Below are 14,298 nucleotides of genomic sequence, written 5' to 3'. Positions count from 1 at the left end.
AACTTCAGAACTAGGAAAACTGAAGAGTAGCAGATGTGAACAGCCTAACTGGGAATGCGGAACACAGTTAAGTTGCCAGAGTCACCACAGGCAGCAAGTTTCCTTTGAAATGATTACGTGCTTATAAAAACACAAAGAATAAAATGAGGTTTATAATCTGTGCTTTGATATTCACAAATAATTCAATGTTAAAAGTTGAATGTAATTTGATGTTATAAATTATTTTATAAGCCAATATGTAAGATTAAGTAAGCTAGACTATTTTAATTAGACACAAGACCGACACCTAGTTTTTCTTCTATTAGAAGTCACATGTCATGTAGTACATCTAATTTGTTAAATGATTTTTTGAATTTTACTTAATAGAACTTCCTTTAAGTTAACAGACTGGAGTCCTGATTTAATAGTAACAGGAGATTTAATATTTAAATGCTAGTTAAAGGAAATAACTTGGGAAAAATATAAGATCTGGTTATGAGAATTGATAACAAGGAGATGGCTCGGTTCTCTTAGTTTGCTTGCTCTTGCCAAGGAGACCTGAGCCCACATCAGACAGCTTGTAGCTGCCTGCCACTCCTGCTTAGGGACCTGGTGCCTTCTGGACTCTGAGTACCTGCACTGAAAAGTGCACAAACACACATAGATATGTGCATAATTGTAAATAAAACAGGTCCTTTTTAAAAGAAAAACTATAAATCTTTAAATCTTCTTGAAAAGTACAGATGAGCTGGTTTGGATCGCCTGTTGAAGGGTGAGGTTTGCTGCAGCTGTATCCTGGGAGCATTATTCCTTTACAGAGTGAGAAGCTATGACTAGCAGATCTTTGTAAATTTGTGGGCCAGCAATTTCTGACCAAAGTTAGTTATCTGTTACTGTTTTATTACAAATAGCTTTCTTTCATACAATATGTTATGATTACAGTTTTCTCCTCCCCTACTCCTCTAAGTCCTCCCCACCTCCCCACATCTGGAGCTGCCCCCTTTCTGTCTTACCTTAGAAAACAAGCAGGCATCTAAGGAATAATATTAAAATAAGGTACAAATAAAACAAAATAAAATAAAAATAAATCAGACTAGGACAAAACAAACAAAAAGATAAAGACCCAAAGAAGAAGCACAAGAAACACATACAGAGGCATATATTAGTACATACAGGAATCCATAGGTACAGAGACACATGCATTAGTATATACAGGAATCCATAGCTACAGAGACACACGCATTAGTACATACTGGAATCCATAGGTACAGAGACACACACATTAGTACATATTGGAATCCATAGCTACAGAGATGCATACATTAGTACATACAGGAATCCATAAAAACACAGTACCAGAAAGTTTAAAAAAAACAAGAAAAGAAAATGCCCTAACATAACATAAAACAAAGAACCTCCAGAGATACTGTTGAGTTCATTTTTGTGTTGGCCACGTATTGCTGGGCATGAGGCCTACCCTTAAAAGTGGTTTAGAGGAAACTAACTTTTCACTTCTAAGTGTCTATCAGTTGGAGATAGCTCCTGGGTTAAAGATGGAGGCATATGTCCACTTCTTTCAGTTTTAGGACCCCTGCAAACCTACGCAGAAGTCTCTGGGAGTTCGTATCTGGCTAGCTAGCCCTGATGTGTCTAGAAGGCCTGTTTCCTTGGTGTCCCTCATCCCCTCTGGCTCCTAAAATCTTTCTAGTTTCTCTTCCACAAAGTTCCCTGAGCCACAAGGGGAGGGGTTTGATGGAGACATCTCATTTAGAACTGAGTATTTCAAGGTCTCTCACTCTGCACATGGTCTGGCTCTGGGTCTCTGCATCTGTTCCCATATGCTACAGGAAGAAGCTTCTCTGATGATGGCTGAGTAAGGCACCAATCTATGAATCCCCAGCATGTCATTAGGAGTCACAGTGTAGCACACAATACCCTTTTGCCCACATATCTTTACTTGCACACGTTTATTGCAATGAGTCATTGGTCTGTTTTGAGGCCTCTGGCTTCTGCTACACTATCAATACTGGACTCTTCCCGAGACTCCTCTCAGATAGCCTGTGTCAGGGAGATCCTGCTGCTTTGGATCTGCAGGACAGGCTCTTCACTCACTCCAGCCGATCATAGATGGGGTAGATGTTGGGGTGAGCCAGCTCAGAGGCCTGGACTTGGTCTGGGTGGTAGCTCTGGGACATCCAAGGCCAGATCTCCTGTTTCCCAGGCAAGGTGCAAGGCGCAGGCCCGCTCTTCCAAGTGCTACGGCTATTGAGGGACAGGAGCATCTCTGTGCAGCCATAGACCAGGGATGTTTGCATGGCCATGCACCTAGCCATGGCCCTTAGTGACCGACAACACTAGTCAGGACTTCACCATGGCCTCTGGTGGCAGTGCAGGCTACTCACATCACCACCCTTAAGTCTCTAGTCCCACCTCTCTTCATAGTTCTCAAGCCATTCCACTTCTCTTTCTTTCCATCTCTCTATCGCATACTTTCACATCATAATGGTGCCTGCAGTGGGCAGGCCATATGGCAGTTAGCCTCTCTACGTATCTTTAGCCTACCCACACCTCAAGGTGGCAGGCAGACGTTAATGAGACACTGTATTAACATTAAATCTTTTTAATTTAGCATTAAATGTTTCATTTCAAACATTAATCTTGTAGAATACTATTCAGCTCTAACTTGAAAGAATACTCATAGCTTCTAATTGAAAATTTTGAAGCTTACCAATAATTATACCATGATTTTAACATTCTTATAACTTGAGAAAACTCAGCTGGCTTGGTTTTCCTGCTTCTTTGAGTCTAGGAAAGTTATTCTATCTCTAGGTGGGGGGAAGGATCTCACTGTACAGTAACAATGATAGTGATGATAACATGTATTTAATTATTATTGTGTACCAGAATCTGTGTGCTGAAATTTAGATTTATCAGAGCAGAATGAGAAATCAGTAATATTACACAGGTCTACACAACTTGAACTTATTAAGGGGTTAGCTTTGCTTATTTAAGGGATCAGCAGGAATGACTAGAATTTTTAAGGTGGAATGAGGTTGAGATGTTAAAGTGCCTAGAACATGATGGTGTGACTTAGGAAGGAAGGAAGGAAAGGGGAAAGCTCGGTCTTTAACATTGCCATGGGAGAAAAATGTGAGCTGGGTACAATGCCACAGCCTGGAGGCCGAGACCAAAGGACCACTGTGAGTTAATCAAAGCTAGCCTGGTCTACCTGGTCTAGTCAGACCCCAGAGAAAGGTGAATAATGGAAATTAAACCAGTAAATGTTGAAAAACCATACCTGACAAATCTGGAGAATATTAAAATCCTGGGTGATGAACAAAATCCCCCCCAGGTTTTGTGTTCCTAGCACCTATACAGCAGCCCACAGTCATAATCTCAGCTCCAGGATTTGACACCCTCTTCTGGTCTCCATTGGCATACACACAGGAAATAAAATAAATCTCTTTTAAAAAATAAAATGTTGTTTTAAAGAAAGAAGGAAGAGGTGAAGGCCTAGACTATAATGTGGTAGCTTCTTGTAGTCTGAAAAGGAGTGAGAGCAAGTCAGTGAAAGAAATGGAGAAGGACCAAGAAAACATAGAGCGTCAGGGGAGGCAGTTGTTGGCGAAGAGCTAAGTGTGAAGTATAATGGAAAGTTCTTCATGGCTTTAGGCAGGGCGGGGTGAGGGTGGAGGGTGCACTTGACTCTAAAGCAATTCAGTGAGGTGGGAAGCACAGCAACCGTGACAGGGGGCAGAAGAGGAAGGTGGAGCCTTCCACCCTGGTAGTCAATAGCCTCAGTAACAGTAAGTCAGCATCTATACCGTACCGAGCGTTACAAAATCTTTATACCACCTTGGAAGAATGCTCTTATAATTCTTAGTTCTGGATTAGCAAATGGAGAATTATACAGATTGGGTTTTGTTCAGGTTCAATCACATGATCAGCAACTGTGACAGGTTTTTAATTCTGTCAGCCTGGTTTCTCCTCATTTTTGAGAAAGTGTTGGAATGGGATTGAGACAGGACTTCCTATGGCCAGGCCTGGCCTTGAACTTATATCCTGATCCTCCCAACCCCACTCAAGAGCTGAGGTCAGAGGTAAATGCCATCACACCATGCCTGAGCCCTCAGTTTTTGCCATACTTATATTAAATATGAGAAATATGAGTCTAAAACAAACTAAAGGAAAGGGAGGCTCTGTAAAGCTTAAAGTGAAAGTAAATGTTCTTATGTAAAAAGTGGAGAAAAGATAATTATGGGGTTTTTTTTCTTATAAAATAAAGCAAGATTTATTTTATTTTTAAAAAAGGCTAAATTTTATGGTGTTTGTATAGTGCTAAGTGTTGTAGAGATTACAATAGAGAAAAGCTTGATTTGTATTCTCCAAATGCTTAGAGGTATGTGTATTTTCAAAGCACAGTATGTTACCATTAAGGTTGCAGTGTGTCTGTGTACACTGGGATAGCTAACATGCATGAGAATTAGAATGTTTCAGAGTATGATGTGTGATAAGGAGCTTTGTGGTATATTGAATGAGAATGACCCCCACAGGCTCATATGTTTGAATGTAATTTGTTTCCAAGTTTGTGGACTCTTTAAGAAAGATTAGGAGAACACCAATGGCTTATGCTCTAAGATCAAGAATTGACAAATGGGACCTCATAAAACTGTAAAATTTCTGTAAGCCAAAGGACACTGTCATTACGACAAAACGGCAACCAACAGATTGGGAAAAGATCTTTACCAATCCTACAACAGATAGAGCCCTTATATCCAAAATATACAAAGAACTCCAGAAGTTAGACCCCAGAGAGCCAAATAACCCTATTAAAAATGGGGTACAGAGCTAAACAAAGAATTCTCAGCTGAGGAATATGGAGTGGCTGAGAAGCACCTAAAGAAACATTCAACATCCTTAATCATCAAGGAAATGCAAATCAGAACAACCCTGAGATTTCACCTCACACCAGTGAGAATGGCTAAGATCAAAAACTCAGGTGACAGCAGATGCTGGCGAGGATGCGGAGAAAGAGGAACACTCCTCCATTGTTGGTGGGATTGCACACTAGTACAACCATTCTGGAAATCAGTCTGGAGAATCCTCAGAAAAATTGGACATTGAACTACCTGAGGACCCAGCTATACCTCTCTTGGCATATACCCAAAAGATGCCCCAACATATAACAAAGACACGTGCTCTACTATGTTCATAGCAGCCTTATTTATAATAGCCAGAAGCTGGAAAGAACCCAGATGCCCTTCAACAGAGGAATGGACACAGAAAATGTGGTACATCTACACAATGGAGTACTACTCAGCTATCAAAAACAATGACTTCATGAAATCCATAGGCAAATGGAATGAACTAGAAAATGTCATCCTAAGCGAGGTAACCCAATCACAGAAAAACACACATGGTATGCACTCACTGATAAGTGAATATTAACCCAATATCCTCTCGGATAAGCTCGAATTATCCAAGATGCAATCCACAGACCACATAAAGCTCAAGAAGAAGGATGACCAAAATGTGGATGCTTCACTCCTCCTTAAAAGGGGGAACAAAAATATCCAGAGGAGGGAATATGGAGGCAAAGTTTAGAGCAGTGACTGAAGGAATGGCCATTCAGAGCCTGCCCCACATGTGGCCCATATGTATAAAGCCACCAAAACTAGATAAGATTGATGAAGCTAAGAAGTGCATGCTGACAGGAACTAGATATAGATGTCTCCTGAGAGACACAGCCAGAGCATGTCAAATACAGAGGCAAATGCTAGCAGCAAACCACAGAACTGAGAACAGGACCCCCGTTGGAGGAATTAGAGAAAGGATTGAAAGAACTGAAGGGGCTTGCAACCCCATAAGAACAACAATACCAACCAACCAGAGCTTCCAGGGACTAAACCACTACCCAAAGACTGTGCATGGACTCCAACTGCATATGTAGCAGAGGAAGGTCTTGTTGGGCACCAGTGGAAGGAAAAGCCCTTGGTCCTACCAAGGTTGGACCCCCGCCATTGTAGAGGATTGTCGGGGAGGGGGCAGTAAGGGAGGGGCGGATGGGAAGGGGAACACCCTTATGGAAGAAGGGGAGTGGAAGGGGATAGGGGGCTTATGGACAGGAAACCGGGAAAGGGAATAACATTTGAAATGTAAGTAAATAAATACCCAATTAAAAAATTACATTTAAAAAAATTTTTAAAAGGAGAAGCAATGTTAAAAAAAAAAAAAAAGAGGGGTTGGGGATTTAGCTCAGTGGTAGAGCACTTGCCTAGCAAGCGCAAGGCCCTGGGTTCGGTCCCAGCTCCGGAAAAAAAAAAAAAAAAAAAAAAGAAAGAAAGAAAGATTAGGAGGTATGGCATTGTTGGAAGAATTGTGTCACTCCTGGTCAGGTTGAGATTTTAAAAGGCCAAATCAGGCCCCAGTCTCCCTCTTTCTCCCATGAGCATGTGGTTCAGAGGTGTGAACTCTCAGCTACTGTTGTCCTGCTGACTGCCAAGTTTTCTACCGTAGTGATCATGGACTAACCCTCTGAAGTGTAAACAAGTTCCCATTTCAATGTTTCCTTTATACATTGTCTTGACAGTAATCACAACAAGTTGGAACAATGACTGACTCAGAGAAGAGAGAGTCTGTTTACCCAAAATGATACAGGACTACTAAGGGTTATGTGACACTTGAGCAAGATTCTGAAAGGATGGTTAAGATTTCAGTAAGGGTCTAGAAGAGATAATAAAATAGTCCCAGGTTATGGTACCAGAACTGAAGTCATTCACTTAAAGTTAAACAAATTCAGCTAAAGTACTGAACTCTACTTATCTTACACTTTGATGCTCATAATGTGGGAATTATAAAACATATCATAGAGGTTTATAGGACATAAGAGAGTATGGCATCAACATACTTTGTAAACTGTGAAGTCTTAAATGGATTTTAAAAAGAAATAATCGCAGTATTTGGAAGGTAATGGGCCAACGGCACAAGTTTCAAAAAACAAAACAAAGAAACAAAGAAACAAACCAAAAGCCCTATAAGCGGTGGAGATGAGGGCTGGTGGTCCTGGGTGCTACAAGGAACGAGGCAGTGAGCAGCACTCATTCATGGCCTCTGCATCAGCTCCTGCCTACTGGTTTCTGCCATGTCTGAATTCCTACCTTAGTCCCTCAGTGTAGTATGATTCAGGATATGTAAACCAAATAAATTTGTTCTCCAAGCTGTTTTTGGTCCTAGTGCTTCATCATAGAAATAATAATCCTAAGAAAGCCACCAATATAAGTCTTTACTTAAGAAAATTACTTTAAATAATTGTTTTTCAAGATTTATATTGGTCCTCTCCCCAAGGTTTTCATCTCTTCAGATTATTGAAGCCATGTACATAGTTAGTGTGGAATTACTGTTCAGTCAGACTGCTTTCATAAAGACTGTGACACTGTACACAGACAGCAGCTGTATCCTGCAAGACGGTTTTCAGTCTTGGGCGCAGTGATGAAAACAAGTTTATCTGCTCTTAGGTAGATCAGAATTGTTTCTTTGGTAGATGGGGTTTGAATTTTTGAAGCTATTTCTAAGTCTTGCGTGAATGTAATGCCTATGCTGTCCCTTCTCTGGCGTGTCAGAGAACTCATTCATGCTGTTTGCCTTGCAAGACTTTCATCTAAACATGCTGTGTTTAAATAAAACTATATAATTTTAGCAAATTAGCACAGTACACCCAGGCAGAAAAAAAAAATAAAGCTTACTTTACTACTTGGTGTGAATATTGTCCCACCCTTTGCTGTTATCTGATACTGGGTTCTTGGAATGTATGTTGAACCTATGAAATTTAGTCAGAGTTACTTCTCCCAAGGCAGGAAACCTGGGAAACATGTTTTGTGTGTTTGTTTTTCATTTAAAAAATGAGTCAAGGGTTTTTCTTGAATACTAAAATTGAGCTTATTTTATTTTTGTGAAAGTTCTAAATATTCTCTTCTTTTACAGATTATCTTGCTAATCATGGCCGGTTAAATGAATCTGAAGCCAGAAGAAAATTCTGGCAAATTCTGTCTGCTGTTGATTATTGCCACAGCCGGAAGGTAGTGCACCGTGACCTGAAGGCTGAAAATCTCCTGCTGGATAACAGCATGAATATCAAAATAGCAGGTCAGTGGGCTGTGCTGGCCTGGGAAGTGATCTGATGAGAGTGTTGTCCTGACAGCCTGGAAAGAGCCCTGCAGGCAGTCAGGCCTTAGTCCTTTGTGTGACTGTGAAGAAAGAAAATATGTAACAGGGCTGTACTTTGGAGGGTCTGAGTGGCTTCTGAATTTCTTGAGTGGTTCTGTAAACTGGTTGCCTGTCAATATGACACGATTAGAAAGCTGGAGAGGGTCAGAAGTGCTGGTCCAGTGATGAAGACAGAAAGAGACAGAGAAGGTGATGGAAGCCGAACACAGCAACAGAGAGACCTCTCTCTCTCTCTCTCTCTCTCTCTCTCTCTCTCTGTGTGTGTGTGTGTGTGTGTGTGTGTGTGTGTGTGTGTGTGTGTGTGTGTGTGTGTGTTTTGTCTTGCTGTGTTTGTTTTTATTGTTTTTGAAGCAGGTGTTTGCGCTCATGTAGCCCAGGCTGGCCTTAAGCACATTGGGTAGCTCAAGCCACCTTAAAATTCCCCTACTTTTGCTTCCCCAGTTCTGAGATTATAGGCATGAACTACTATGTCCAGTTTAATTGAAAAACATTTTAAATTTGGTGATGTGAGCTTCTTTCTTTTTTTCTTCTTTTTTTAATCTTGGCCTTTTGAGATACTGCCTTTTTGAGATATGTAGCCCTGGCTGGCCTGGAATTCATTATGTAGAGCAGGCTACCCTTGAACTCACAGAGATCTACCTGTCTCTGTCTCTCAAATGCTGGGATTAAAGTTGATAATATTTATTTCTTAGTTCACGGAGTCAAAACTTACTCATATTTGGTAAAAATACATGCCAGGCATTATGCTATGCTAATATGTGATATGTATAAATTATTTTACAGCATATATGTATATCAGAATTTACATTGTGGTTTTTTTAAATTTGTCAGTCATACCTCAGGTTGTAAATATACAGAAAAAATGATATGTACAGAGCTGGTGATATAAAGCTCAGTGATAGAGCTTTTGCTTAGCATAGGCCAGGCCCTGGGATCAATTCCCTGAACCACCTAACAAAGTGGTAACTGCTTCCCAGCTAGAGCAGAAGCATCAGGAGGGATCTTGTTCTTGGGAGATGAGTTAACCGCTTGCCAAAAATGCAGAAGCAGGATACTGTGGTCAGGCAGATGAGACTGGGGTAGGGAAGAGCATAGCTCAGTGTGGGCAAAGGAAGCCTCAGAGGAGGAGCAGTGTCCAGAAACACTAGAACAGTCTGGAATGTCAGAGACTTGAGATCATCTCGTAGTCAGTGGGAGTTGGAGCTGTGGAAAGGTATATAGTCTTCATCTGAGTGAGGTGGTACTGGGATAGCAAAATTACCTGCATGTCCGCAAACTCCGGCAATGATGTTGAGGGTGTAAGGGAGCTGCACACAGAGCTGCACACACTTGGTGTGTGGAACAGTTCTGGGAAAAGCACGTGGGTCCTTACAGAGCAACCAGTAGAGGTTGAAGATGTGAGGGGAAGGGAGATTTAGAAAATAAAGGCATAAGTTAAAATATTGGCACAGTGGCAAGTTGTGGCAACTTGTTCCAAGATTGCTGGAGGGACAGAGACATCCATGTGAGAGTCATCTGTTCACTAGTTAGGGAAAATACTTACTGGACTCAGTGAGTTTAAGGACAAAGCAGCTGCACTGTTTTGAGAGGAAGGGAAGGAGGGAGGGAAAGAGAATGTGTGTCAGTCTACCTACTGATTTTTAACTTTTTGTTGTGAAAACACAATACATGGTAATTATTTCCATGATTATGTCTTTTGTGTGTTTTATTTTCATTTTTGGGGTCACACACACACACACTTTATTGGCCTTTCTGTTTGGTATCATTTATTTTACTTATTTTTTCCAATCTTCTCTAACTTTTGATTTTTTTTTTCATTTTCTTCTTAAAAGCATCAACTGCCTTAAAATTATCTTTTACAAAGGAAGCCCTCTTCCCACTCTTTATTTTAACCCCTAGTGCTATAGTCAGAAGCCAGGAGTTCAGCTTACCTATGTACCCCTTTATCACCAGCAGGGCTCCTGGGGGTCTTGTTAGGCAGAGACTGGGGTTAAAAATCACACCGTGATTTTCCAAGTATTTATCACTGGAAGCACAAAAGAAAGCATCCCGAGTAAAACACACACATTAAAAAAAAAAAAAAAAAAAACCTTGTAAATACAAAATGCAGAGGTTATAACCAGGCGCTGTCTGTGTTTTCCATAACTCTGCCTGAAATCCAGGCAGGCCAGCACAGTGCCTAGTGCTATCCAGCAGTTAGGCTTGCGCTTTGCTGGGCTTTGCTGTTTTTATTTTTGCTTTCGAATGTGGAAGCCTCGGGGTTTTCTTAACTATATAGAAAACAGGTAAAATGCCGGGTATCTAAAACTGTTCAATAGTGACAGTTGAATTAAGCTCTTGCTATTTTCAGGAAATCCGCTGAATTCTTAGTCATCCATCTTCACAGCACTCTGAAAACCGCCTAGCTACCTCCAGGTTTATTTATGGTGTTTTGATATTTTGTTTGTTTTTGTTTTATGAGGAAACCAAATGCAGGGAGGTTAAATAACCTGTTATGCCACACGGGTAATCTGCAGCAGCTCTCCAAGTCAAATGAGGTCTCTGGCCATTCCTTTGTTCTTTGCAAAGCATGATATGCCCGTTAGTGCTCAGGAGGCGTCACTAAGTGAGCTTCGTGTTCCATTAGTCTGAGGACTCCAGAGTACTTCAGAGTTCTCTCCAACTAGTGGGCTACACCAAGGGTCAGTGAAAACTGATCGGGAAAGAGCCTGGACTGGTCCCGTGGGGAGTCTGCCAGAACACAACACAGGTTCTCTCCTGTGTTCTCTCCGGAAGGCAGCTGCAGGGAAGTATTCGGTGATTGGCGTCCTGCTGACAGCAGACAGGCCTGATGACACCTGGGCTCAGTACTACTGACAGAACAAAACTTAAATCTGGCACTGGCAAGAATGCCTATCGAGAAACTCTGAACTCTTCTAACTCTTAAATATGCCCACATATAGACAGACAGATATACATTTGGTAATTAATTCCCGCTAGCAGCAGGGAGTTAAGTAAGGATTGTTATAATTCCCTTCTCTATTGCCTGGGAGTCTCAACTTTCTCTCTGGCCAGGTGAGAGGGAGGCCTGGAGCAGTTAACTCTTTGTGAACCAGGAAAAGAAAATTATGCTCACAGGAAGAAAAAAAAACTTTTACATAGGTAAATATTCATAAACTCACACAAATTCATACACACATTCATACACACATTCATGTTGTACCTGACTGCCTGTCTCCACTTACATACATACACCTATACTTACACACACATACACACACACACACACACACACACACACACATATTATATATATTTGGTGGATGGAGCAAAAGCTCCCACAAGCAGGTTTCACTGAACAAGTGCCAGCACAAAATGAACACCCTCGTTCTGAATGAAAAATAAACTCCAACCTTTTTATTGAGTGTGAAACAGTCCTGTCCTGGTCAGTAGAAAGAAACCTGGTGTTCAGAAAGAGCATGTTTCATGGTAAGAAGAAGCCTGCCTGCTCTCTCTGCTTTCTCTGCTTTTTCCTTTTTTCTCCTCTCTCCTTCTCATTGTTCCTGGTTCTTATACTTTTTCAGGATACATGATCACATGATATTCTAAGCAACTATTTTTCAAAAGTTCACAAGTTCACAAATCATAAATTGAATAGAGTTACAACAGAGATGTTTACATGTGTTCCCTAGTTATTTAAACATTCACTGTCTGACATTAGTTCCACAGGTTCATTAAGAGTTTAAAACAATAATTCTTATGTCTAAGTGAGCATGGTCTTGTCAAGAGGCAAATCATCTCCCTAGTGTCTTATTAATTTTGAGGTTTTGTATAGACAAACCAGATAATATTTTATTCTTTGTCGTTGCCCTACAATAAATTGTTCATTCTCAGTATGTGGCCTTTAGTTATCAAATAATAGTTTCACACCCAGTCCAGAAGGAATGCTTTCCCTGATTGTAAATAGGTCTGCTTTCTCTCTTAGAGCAATTAGTTTGTGACACATGAAGGTTTACAGAGCCCTAATTACAGCTTTCATATAACAGAAGACTCAAAATTACTTGTATAAACTTAAGAATTCTATAGAATCATTATTAGGAATTATGAAATCATCAATTTTTCTACATAGTATCACTACAAGACATCTTTGTTGATCTGCCCAGTAGGGTGGGCTAACGCCTAGGAATTGTTATATTAATTTAATAATGACAGGAAAAGCACATCAGCTGCAAGAAGCAAGCCTGAAAGCAAGTCTCTTTTGGACTTGCCTCTTAGAGTTCACCCATCACAGACCATGCAAACAAAAACAATGGACCACCTTCAGGGAAGTCACATGTTAACCTTAGACTATTCTCGATGTCTCCTGATAGGTCAGGTAGTCAGGGTCAGATCTTGAAGATTCCACATGTTATAAAGTTTAGATGTGGTTTTTAAAAGGTTTTCTCTTGAGTATTTATAAGGGTTTTAGTTGTTTTGAGAATTTTATATAGTATTTTGATTAAATCCATCCCTTTCTTTCTTTTGAGGAGTTGGGGAGGGGGTGAAAAGGCTTTCTCTGTATAACCCTGACTGTCCTAGAACTCTGTACACTGGGCGGGCCTCAGAAGTCCATCTGCCTCTGCCTCCCAAGTGCTGGGATTAAAGGTGTGTACTGCCACACTCAGCTAGCCCCTTTTTATCTATCCTCCATATGACTTTTCCCTCCCAGCATTGTGTGTTTGGTTTTGTTTTTTAACCCATTGAGTCTACCTAGTGCTGCTATATGTGCATGGTTATAGGACCAACTGTTGGAGCATAGTAGCCTCTTAGAAGCTAGATTGCCAAAGAAAACTGACTCTACCTACCCCAGCAACCATCAGTCCCTCCTCCATGCATGCTGGACTTTTGGCCAGCTTGATCTTGTACAGGACTTGTACAAGTAGTCCCGGCCTCTGTGGGTTCATGTGTGTAACAGCACTATCGTGCCCAGTAACTACTGTTTTGCAGAGGTCCACTCCCTCTGTCTCTTACAGCGTCCTCCTCCCTTCCAGGATGATCCTTGAGCTTTGAAGGCAGGGGCCCTTTCTAGGCTGGACACTCTACAACAGTCTCTCACCCTCTGCATATCGACCAGGTGTGATCTCTGCATTGCTCACTGTTGTAAAAAGAAGCATCTCTGGTGAGGGCTAAGAGATGCACTGCTCCACCATTGGCAGGAGCTTGGTGGATCAGAAAGTAGGCCAGGTTAGAAGCTTGTCTTTTAAATGATCCTTCACCAAATAGTTGCTCTTTATCAATCGATCTGATAACTTTTGATGGCTCTGCTTACCTTTAAGGACATAATCTTTTAATATCTCAGAATTCTTGACTTTTACAGAGATCTAGCACAGGACAGATGGAATTCCATGTAAAGAAATCAAAAGAAAAAAAAGACAAAATTATTGCTCAATTTTTTAACTTTCCCTACTTCTTTTGCTTATTAAGATTTCTGTGGGGCTGGGGATTTAGCTCAGTGGTAGAGCGCTTACCTAGGAAGCGCAAGGCCCTGGGTTCGGTCCCCAGCTCCGAAAAAAAGAACCAAAAAAAAAAAAAAAGATTTCTGTAATTTGCTAAAAGTGTGCTTTTTAAGCCACTTATGTTAAAGTTGAAAAGGACAAATCATGTTTTCATTTAAAATGTACCTATATTTAAAAGACAAATAAAAAGATAAATCATGGTTAGTTTCCATAATTACAGAAGCATGGCTCTGAAATTAATTTTAGCTTATTATTTTAACAACAGTGCAGAGGCAAGGGTTCACCCACAGGCTGTGTTCAAGTTGTCTCAATCATGAGGCCTCCCTTTCATGAAATAGGAACTTGGGACATTCTGGGAAAGGCTGAAACAAAACAACATGGCTTTCAGCAGATCCCATCCTGGCAGCACTGTTTGTCCCTGGCCATCTTGGCTATTTTACTTATAATGACCATTATGCATTAAGTTATGTTTAGTTTTAGTCTCCAACTTTCACATGTTGAAAATTTTATAGTAAATACCTGATGATTCAAATATAATTACTTGGAGGAAGTTTTCAGAAAATAAGTACAACGCAGAGCTGGAGAGATGGCTCAGCAGCAAAATGCACCCAGTACCTTGTCA

General features: G+C 40.8%; 1 protein-coding gene across 18 annotated transcripts in view; it reads left to right on the top strand.

The window, feature by feature from the left end:
- The window catches only part of Sik2 (salt-inducible kinase 2), a 99,819-nt gene that overhangs the window by 55,370 nt on the left and 30,151 nt on the right, over window positions 1-14,298 (top strand). For all 18 annotated transcript variants that reach the window (XR_015626621.1, XR_015626620.1, XR_015626619.1 and 15 more), the window contains 1 exon segment: window positions 7,960-8,121. Coding sequence is in view for 12 of the 18 variants with exons in the window: in XM_087561927.1 (XP_087418053.1) it covers window positions 7,960-8,121 (162 nt within the window). In the remaining 6 variants the exon portion in view is untranslated.

This window comes from Rattus norvegicus, chromosome 8, assembly GCF_021556685.1.
Source record: "Rattus norvegicus strain SHRSP/BbbUtx chromosome 8, alternate assembly SHRSP_T2T, whole genome shotgun sequence".
In the NCBI taxonomy this organism is placed as follows: domain Eukaryota; kingdom Metazoa; phylum Chordata; class Mammalia; order Rodentia; family Muridae; genus Rattus; species Rattus norvegicus.
Note: the sequence above shows the minus strand (reverse complement) of the source record. Positions and strands in the feature narration are given on the sequence as shown.